Source organism: Gossypium hirsutum, chromosome A09 (assembly GCF_007990345.1).
Source record: "Gossypium hirsutum isolate 1008001.06 chromosome A09, Gossypium_hirsutum_v2.1, whole genome shotgun sequence".
NCBI lineage: Eukaryota > Viridiplantae > Streptophyta > Magnoliopsida > Malvales > Malvaceae > Gossypium > Gossypium hirsutum.
This window is the reverse complement of record NC_053432.1, coordinates 84216190-84226679: the sequence shown is the minus strand read 5'-3', so window position 1 is coordinate 84226679 and position 10490 is coordinate 84216190. Positions and strand designations below refer to the sequence as shown.

General features: G+C 34.6%; 1 protein-coding gene across 1 annotated transcript; it reads right to left on the bottom strand.

The window, feature by feature from the left end:
• Window positions 1–1499: 1499 nt before the first annotated feature.
• On the bottom strand, window positions 1500–3510 carry LOC107940921 (probable pectinesterase/pectinesterase inhibitor 58). Its single transcript, XM_016874384.2, has 2 exons — window positions 2387–3510; window positions 1500–2296 (listed from the first exon to the last, which is right to left on the bottom strand). Exons 1-2 carry the CDS (start codon window positions 2991–2993, stop codon window positions 2022–2024), a joined length of 882 nt encoding a protein of 293 aa, XP_016729873.1. The 5' UTR covers window positions 2994–3510; the 3' UTR covers window positions 1500–2021.
• Window positions 3511–10490: the final 6980 nt, after the last annotated feature.

The following is a 10490-nucleotide window of genomic DNA, read 5'->3' as shown; positions in this document are numbered from 1 at the left end:
TTATTTTAACCATTTAGTCCCTAATCGGGAAATTCATCAAAAATTATTTAACAAAATACTTTTAAATACTAACTAACACTTCAAATTAATTCACAAAATTCTTCAATGGAAAAATTCAATATCTTTGACAGTTTCAAAATCGAAGGTACAAACTAGCTAGACCTAGTTGCAACGATCTCAAAAACATAAAAATTAAAAGAAATGGGTGAAAATAGCTTACAAAGCACCCCCAAAAAACTGGCCGAATGGGTTTTCATCACCCACCATAACCATTTGGTTAAAGCATTTGAAACAAGGAAGAAGATGATAATTTTTGGTTAAGTTATTTTAGTTTATATTAATTAATTATATTATAACCTTTAAAATTTAGAAGATTTACCATGCAACCTTCCTAAGAATATCCACTCACATTAAATATGGTACAATTACCATCCAGGTCCAAGAATTTACCTTTCCATATCTATTAGATCCATTTAACTAATATCATTCAACTTTTGTACATTTTTCAATTTAGTCCTTTTCACCTAATTAACCTTTTAAATATTAAAATTTCATAACGAAACTTTAATACAACCTTAATAACACTCCATAAATATTTATAAAAGTATTTACAACTTGATATATAGAAACGATGTCCCGATACCTCATTTTCTAAAACTACTTGACTTTAGGGTTTTACAACTTCAACTTAATTTATCATTTATATAACATAAATTACCAAATCAAAAACCTTTTTAAAACCGTATTTGACTCATAAATATTAAATGATAATAGTTATAAACTTACTCGTCGGATTTGTGGCCCCAAAACCACTATTTCTGATACCACTGAAAAACAGGTTATTACATATTGTCTATGTATGAATCTTGCGATAGTGCTATCACTTTGTTCTTTCGATCAGGATTCGAATGCCCAGAACAAAATTAACTTCTCCCAAGTCCTTCACTTAAACTATTGGGTTAACCATAGTTTAAACGATGACAATATCCCTACATTATTCTCAACTAGTAGAATTTCACCTGACATATAGAACGAGAAAGACCACCTTTTCATCCCCTAAATGTTTATAAACACAATGTTCTTCTATGTTTTGCTCAAATTCAAAAATATTAACCGCTTGATCAAATCCTTGATTCCATAAGCGGGATGCTTGCTAAAATCCATATATAAAAATATATATATAAAAAATAAGATTGATTTTTTTATTAATTTTTAATATTATATTAGTAATTATTACTTAATAAACTATTTTTTTTATTAAATCTTGTAATTAAGTTTGATAATAATCATTTTATTAAATCTATTTAAAGTAAGGTGTCTACATCAAGAAAACAACATTATCAATCCAAATAATCCTTCTAAAATATATATTAAATTAAGTTCAATAATATTTAAACGTTGACTTAATTTTTGGGTTTTGTAAACATCATTATTAAGTGAATGGAAACAACAACTCGGAAACCAATAAATTCAACATATATACATAGATAGATAAAAGATTAAAAAAACTGTTTACTAATTAGTAAAAATGACATAATTAGAACAATGATATGATAATAAGCATACTAATGGCGTTGGTATTGATAATAAGCTGTTTAGACTCCAAGGACCATGTCGGGACTATAGGGAATGCCGGAACTCGGAATCCAAGTCTCGGATTCAAGATAGACGCGAGGAGTCCATTTGTTGGCTTCATTTATATCTATCTTTTTTATACCTTTCCAAGCCACCCTACGGCTGGTATCGGCACCGGGTCCCCTGTTTCCAAACTCGGCAATAAAAGAAGTGTCTATTCCTATGGTGCCTGTCATGGGGGCATAACCCTCTGGTTGAATAATGTCGTCGATCTGAGATTGCATTATGATAGACCTAGCGAATTGATTCCAGGGACGCCCCAAGTATGCCTTGTTCGTATCTTTCACTGGGATGTAATCAAGGGCGCCCGAGATGGTGCAGTTTTGAAGCACAATGGCTGAGTTTGTTCCAAGATCATTCCTTCCCTGTGCAGTAACCATGCAATTTTAGCCAGGCCCTGGCTTCCTCACGATGAGCATACAGTTCTGGAAAATGCTCGCCGCATCCCCGAAGATGAAATCCACCGTTCCAGTAATGAGACAGTTGGTATATAGCTGTCTCTCTCTATGAGCGTAAAGAGTGTCTTGGTACCCAGTGAAATGGCAGTTGAACATGATGACCCTATCAGCAGTGGCCCTAAAAGCCACTGCTTGATGACCTTCGGGTCCTGTTGAGTTATCGAATCCAATGTCCTTGGCCATGAAACCAGCCCCATCCACACCTAAAATATTTCACAAACATACATACATATATACTAGTTAGCCACCTCACCTCACCACTAAAACTTATATATGTCTATAATACTGCTTACCAACAGTTGCAGTGCGGTATGTTCTAACCGGTGGATTCTTAGCGACACTAATGTCATTTGTGATGACGGTCTTGGTTGGGCCATCACCGATGAATATAACATTAGTCATCTGCTTGGTCACGTTGATTTTTTCCTTGTAAGTACCAGCCTTAATGTGAATAACAAATCGATAGGGACTTTTCACGGGGACTTCAGCCAATGCCTTGTTAATAGTATCATATTTCCCGCTACCATCTTTAGCAACCACAACGTTAGGCTTCAAATCCATTGGTTTTGCTTGAAGGAGTTTCCGGTCAGCTTGACTAATCCACTCAAGCATATCCTCAGCCGAAAAAAGCTTACAATTGAACCCCGTGCTGTCGACGTTACCGACGTTTGGAATGTTAAGTTCCTTCACGATGGTGGATAACCTATTAAGCATCGCTAAAGCATTGCTAGTAATCTCCATGCTAGTCTTCAAGATTGATTGCATCTTCTGCGATGATTCGTTACTTGATTGCGCAAATGAGTCTATACATGTCTGTTGACTCGTGAATGCACCGCTTAGCCAGGTCTTCAGTTCCAAAAGGTATTTTCCAATCTTGCTCATGTCATATTCCCCTAGCATGTCGAAAGACTTTTGAAAGTCATCAATGGCTAAGTCCAACACCTATTGGCAGACACCAAGTGCCGCTTTGTTGTTCTCATCCTTGATCAACTCTTGGACTGTCACTGAATGGGCCAATACGTTCTTTATCTCGACTAGCCCGGCTTGGAAACCTGTCCTCATCAGCTCCTTAACGTCGCTAGAATTTGACGACGCCAAGCTTTTCTGGCATGTCTCTTTATAATTCGTGGGTTGACATAAGGCTTGCACAGCTTTGTTCGAACTCGATATCTCTTCACCATCGTTCTTGCTTTTTATGTGCGTAACACCCACCACCACGGCTACCACCATGGCCACCAGGAACACCGTACAGATACCAATAATAGCATTATTTGCCATTTTTAAACAACTTTTTTACAAAAAAAAGTATCTTTTTCTCTCTTTCTTTCCCCTGAAGAAAAGAAAGCAAGAAAGAAGAAAACCTTATTTGAAGTTGTGGGGCTGTTTATTGCTTATCACTTATGGCCCTTTGAGCAAAGGCTTGAATAATATGCTATTGAAGGTCCATATTTATATTGAAAAAGGAATCAGGTAAAACTAAAAAAATGGCCATATTTAGTTTAAAATGTTTCACGGTGGAGAGTGCCCTACGGATGTGAGAATTTGTTTATATTTCATGGATATTAATCGCTCTATAAAACTATGGTGTTTTAATCTTCGATTTCTTATTCTTCTAAAATCTCTGACTTTGAAGTTGTTTAAAAAAAGGCTAATGCTAGGATGTAATTTATATACTTTTTTTATTTATAAATGTTTGAGTAAAATATTTTTTAGATAAATTGATATTGTAAGTATCGAAATAATTAATATATAAATTTAATTTAAATGCTAAATTGTAAATTAAATATCACTTTTTTAAATCTTTTCACATTCCACAAAAAATTAACTTTCGTATTTTACTATTTTTCTTTGACACTTATAAATTAAAGCTTTGTGGATTAAATGGTAATTAATGTTGTTCGAAACATTTGTAAGAAATAATATCATATTATATCATAAATAATATAATATAATAATGTATATATTCATTCTTTGTGGCATTCTTCTTTTCTCAAATTTATTTTTTAATTAAAATATTATTATGTAAAATTATTTAAAAATTTATTTTTATCTAATATGTTTAAATTTTGACTGTTAATATGCATTCTTTATAGTGAAAGCAAACCTGTTCATAAGTTGAAATTGTAATAATAATAATTACTATAATCATAATATTAATGCGGTACAATAATATTACATATATTTAATTCAAATCATATTATTAAATAAGTTTGCTGCCTCCTTCAAGGATGACGAACATGGCGGTAGATGTGATGTCTAAAGGGGTTAGAGATTGCGCAATTGGGTTGTACGTCTTCACACAGCCACTTTTAATAGTGCAGGACATTTTTTTACAGGATCAGTGTTAAATAATGTATTTGATTTTTTGGTTGAGGCTTAAACTTAACTTCCTATTTTGTAACTAAGAAAACTTTATTGTCTCCTTTGGCTATATACTCCTATTCAATTGCCTCTTCGTAATTTCAACCAATTCCTTGCCTGCAGTTATATTATCTCCACCCATCACCTCAGCTATTTCAACGTAACCTTCTTCCCATCTGAATGGCCCACCGCTAGTATCCGATCCATCTTGAAATTGGACTTGCCAACACTTACTTTCCTTGCCTCAGTTATTTACTCCCACTTTAATAGTCTCGTTTACACCCATGTTATCAGAACTAAACAACGTCACCCCATTCATGTCCCCTTCAATATTTGACTTTCTACCATCACCAACCCATAATTCAACATATTCACTCATATTCGACAAAACTTGCTTGTCAATAATATTTTTTTTCCAATTCCCCGCCGTTAGCAGTAGTTGTCTCTAGCCATCTTCTCTCGTGAGCACCTGTTCAACTCCATCTTTTTCCAATTGCTTGAAATTTTCACCCGTAACTGTAACTTCCCTAACTCAAACCAGACATTATGATTGGATCATAAAAGCTACATTGGCCACCGAAATTGCCTAATAGAACAATTCAGTTTTCATAACTTTTATTTTTATGATTTTTAGAAAACTTAGAGTAGTATCATATCTTTAGCAAAAACATAAGATTTTACATCGATTTAAACTTAAGAGTCCAAATTTAATGTGTTGTGACATTTTTGGGTAAACTTAGTTGATTTTTGTTTTGTCATTTTACTTTCAAAACTCTTGTTTTGCAGCGAAAAAAGTGAAACCATCAGTTATTACTTTAAACCATATTCTATAAGAAAATTAATTTGGTTTGTTCAGTTTAATGAAATTGAATGCATGCAAAAATCCGAACTTAAAAAGAACCCATGCCATAACCCAAAATTAAAAAATTATAGTCCCAAAAACCACAACAAAATAAATTTAAATTTAAATTGTTTCATCAAATATGTGGAGAATGCTTCTATTAGGCCCAAACAGTTAGTCTTGTCCCGATGAGAAACGAAAGCTCTTCTCGACGACGTGAATGTCTTGACGTCCTTACTAGTAGAGTGCTGGGAAATGCGCCCACATTGTGGTGAACATATAATTGTTTTCTATTGATTGAATGATGAATAAATAAATGAAGTTAATTTCATTTTATGTCTTTTATATTTTGCATGCATAACTGATCTATCATAATTCGGTGTAGCAGATCAAACTAGTTTTCGTATTTGAAGAGTTTGAATACAAGCATTTTCGTTACGTTTTAGTTAAGTTTTATTTACTTTTAATAAAATGTGCAAATTGAGTCTTTTATTAACCTTATGGGTAGAATAAGGCCTAAGGGATAGCTAACGCACTTGGTGAGTGTGCAGAAGACCTTTAGAAGGTGTACTAAACTAATATTGGTCGCTATGTTACAACATGCGATGCTTGATGTTGCAACATAATAAGCAAAATGAAGAAATTTCAAGACTACCATCAATACGACACAGACTAAAGGTGTCGAGGCACAGACTGAAGATAGCTACAGAGGAGTATATTGGTTGCTAGGTCGCGATACAGTTCCTAGTATGTCACGACATCGACTCTGTGATGAAATCAAAACACGAAGTAAGGGTATTTTGGTCTATACAATTAAACATTCAAGCTCGGGAACATCAGCTAACCCAGGGTTAAGGATGATAGCCACCTGAAGGCTATAAATAGACTCATTTGTCACTTGTTATGGACATCAATCCTTTGGCCTAAATTCTCTTTGTAAAATTCAGTGTAAATTTTTTTCGTTTTTAGGTTTTAGATTTTTTTTCGGTTGTTTTTGTTGATTTCAAGAGATCTAAATTGTTGAAGCATTCAAACATTGGGGATTCACAATTGACATCAATACAATCAGACTCTTTCATTTACTTTATCTTATCGTTTTAATTAGTATGTTTTCTCTTTATATTGATTTCATATTGTCTATGAAAGCCATGAGGAACTAATCCCTTTATGGGGGATTAGCGAGTGGATGTATGATCTATTAACTATTTTGTAGGGTTACTCAACGGATTAACTATTTGGAAAAGGAAGAACATAAAACAAACCCTAGGCTTGGCAACCCCGAAAAGTCATCAAGGTGGGAATTAATCCAAATTGGTACTTTCCATTCATGAACACCTTTACCCTAAACCAACCTAAACTGTGAGGTCAAAAGATAAGTAGTTCTTGCTGACTTGTTATGTTAGTGGAAGGCCAGAAGATCCTGCTAGGGTAGCGACTAGTTGATTGACGAGGAACCCGAAGTGACAGCTGATGAGGATTACTAAAGCGAGCTAATCACCCATAATCAATATTTGATTTACTCTACTCTTCTATCTATTGAGTTTTGAAAAAAAAATAAAGAACACACAAATTTTACGTGGAAACTCTTTCGGGAAAAAACCACGGGCAGAGGAGAAGAAAATTCACTATGTCGAAAAATTGAATCAATACAAGAGGAATAGACTATGTCTAGTTATAGGCTTGTAAAGCCATATTCTAGTAGGATTGAAACACCTTATCCTAATCAATATAAAATAGATGAAATTTAATAAGGTTTAAAAAACCTTATTCTAAAATAAAATAAAAGAAGTCTAGTTCTATATGGATTTTACTTTTATTTTATTTTCCATCGTATTTTATTTAAATAAGAATTTAGGTCACTTAATTCTAACAATCTCCACCTTGACACAAATTCTCAATGAACAAGTTCTTCATTGCGAACTTTCAATAAACAAGTTCTCCACCTCTTCCATAAAACCCCTTAAGGGTTTAACTTCAACAATGAACACCAATCAAGTCTAAGCAATGCTTAAACTTGGTTATAGGAAGTGACTTAGTCATCATATCTGCAGGATTTTCATGAGTACTAATTTTGCTCACAACAATATCACCACGAGCAATAATATCACGAACAAAATGATACCGAACATCAATGTGTTATGTTCTCTCATGAAACATTTGATCTTTTGTAAGAAAGATGGCACTCTGACTGTCACAAAATATTGTGCTGATTTGAAGGTCTTCATTGAGTTCACTAAAGAGTCCCTTCAACCAAATAGCTTCTTTACAAGCCTCAGTAATCTCCATGTACTCAGCTTCAGTGGTAGACAAAGCGACTGTAGACTACAAAGTAGCTTTCCAACTGATTGCACAACCTCCGATTGTAAAGACATAACCTGTGAGAGATCTTCTTTTATCAAGGTCTCCAGCGAAATCAGCATCAACATACCCTATGACTCCATCTTTAGTTCTTCCAAACTGTAAGCAAACATCAGTAGTACATCGTAAGTATCTTAGAATCCACTAAACTGCTTTCTAATGTTCTTTACCAGGATTCACCATGTATCTGCTAACTGCACTGACTGCATATGATAAATCTGGACGTGAACAAACCATAGCATACATGAGAGATCCCACTGCACTAGAGTATGGAACATGTGACATGTACTCAATCTCATCATCTGATTGTGGATACAAAACTGATGAAAGTCTGAAATGGGCTGCTAAAGGATTACTAACAGGCTTAGCACTCTGCATATTGAACCTGCAAAGAACTTTCTCAATGTACCTCTTCTGACTTAGGTACAATTTATTTGTTTTTCTATCTCTGAGAATCTCCTTTCCAAGTATCTTCTTTGCTGGTCCTAAAGCTTTCATCTCAAATTCTTTACTTAGTTGTGTTTTGACATTTCTTATCTCTCCTTTATCTTTTGCTGCTATCAACATGTCATCAACATAAAGAAGTAGATACACAAAAGAACCATCACTGTTTTTCTTAAATAAACAAAACTGTCAAAACTACTTTTGAAATCATGAGAAGTCATAAAGGAATCAAACCTCTTGTACCACTGTCTTGGTGACTGTTTCAAACCGTAAAGGGACTTTTTCAACAAGCAAACATAGTCCTCTTTTTCTGAGACAATAAAACCCTCTGGTTGTTGCATGTAAATATCTTCCTCAAGTTCTCCATGCAGAAATGCAGTTTTTACATCTAACTGCTCAAGCTCCAAATCATGCATGGCCACAATACCAAGCAAAGCTCGAATCGAACTATGCTTAACAACTGGAGAGAACACATCTGTGAAGTCCACTCCTGAAATTTGACTGTAACCCTTTGCAACAAGTCTTGCTTTATATCTGGGTTCTTCAACTCCTAGAGTCCCTTCTTTCCTTTTAAACACCTATTTACAACAAACAACTTTTTTACCTTTAGGAAGTTTCACAAGGTCCCATGTTCTGTTTTTGTGGAGTGATTCCATCTCTTCTTGCATAGCAAACATCCACTTTTTTGAGTCTTCACAGCTAACTGCCTCAGAATAATTAGATGGCTCTTGATTCGTATCTATATCTTCAGCCATATTTAAAGCATAAGCAACTAGATCAGCCTCAGCATACTTCTTTGGAGGTTTAATTTCTCTTCTAGTTCTGTTTTTGGTGATAGAGTATTGTGGTGAAGAAGCAATTATATTCTCAACTTTTGTTCTGGCTTGAGGAGTTGACTCTGTATTAATCTGATGCTCCACCTGTTTTTGATTTTCTTTATTGGAAGATTTTTTAAGAGATAACTTAGGTAGCATAGCAGTTTCATCAAAAACAACATCTCTGCTAATCACAACTTTTCTATTTTCAGGACACCATAACTTATACCCTTTTACACCAGCTTTATAACCAAGAAAAACGCATTTAATGGATCTCGGTTCTAATTTTACATTATCAATATGAGCATACACAGGACACCCAAAAATCTTTAAATTAGAATAATTAGCAGGGTTATCAGACCATACCTCTTGTGGAGTCTTTTTCTCAATGGCAACGGATGGAGATCGGTTGATTAAAAAACATGCAGTAGAGGCTACTTCTGCCTAAAATGACTTCGATAAGTTGGCATTTGACAACATACATCGAACCTTCTCCATGATCGTTCCGTTCATTCGTTCTGCAATGCCGTTTTGCTGTGGAGTATGACGAACTGTCAAGTGTCTCATGATCTCTTCTGACTTGCACAATCTATTAAACTCATCAGAACAGAACTCTAAGCCATTGTCTATGCGGAGGTATTTTATCTGTTTTCCCGTCTATTTTTAATCATAATTTTCCAAGACTTAAATGCGGAAAACACATCGCTTTTCTGCTTTAGGAAGAACGCCCAAACTTTTCTGGAAAAATCATCAATAAAGGTTAGCATATAATTAGCTCCATCTCTCGAAGGCACTCTGGATGGCCCCCACAGATCAGAATGAATATACTCCAATATTCCCTTCGTGTTATGGATTCCTCTAGTGAATCGAACTCTCTTTTACTTCCCAAAAACATAGTGCTCACTAAAATTTAGTTTGCAAATTCCTTGCCCATCAAGAAGTCTTCTTTTACTCAATTCTACTATGTCATTCTCACTCATATGCCCTAGGCGCATATGCCAAAATTTAGTAATATCATCATCTGACAAGGAAGAGGAAGCGACAGCTGCATCACCAGTAATAGTAAAACCCTACAAAACATATAACTTGGAAGTTTTTCTTTGCCCTTTCATCACAACAAGGGAACCTTTGGAAATCTTTAAAATTCCACTTTCAGCTGTATATTTGTACCCTTTTGAATCAAGAGTACTCAACGAAATTTAATTTCTCTTTAATTCTGGAACATGTCGTACCTCATAACTGTTCTGACAACTCCATCAAACATCTTAACTTTAACTATTCCAACACATGCGATTTTACACGAAGCATTATTTCCCATCAAAACAACACATTCAGATACTGTTTCGTAAGTTGTAAACCAATCTCGATTGGGACTCATGTGGAAGGTGCAGCCTGAATCAAGTATCCATTTCTCGCTTACTTTAGAATCATTGATAGAAGCAACTAGAAGTTCATCATCGCTGTAATCTTCTACAACATCAGCTTCATCGGAATTTTCTGGTTATTTTTCCTTTTGATTCGCAGCCTCCCTTTTAATCTTATTTTGTAGCTTATAGCACTCAAATTTAATGTGCCCTT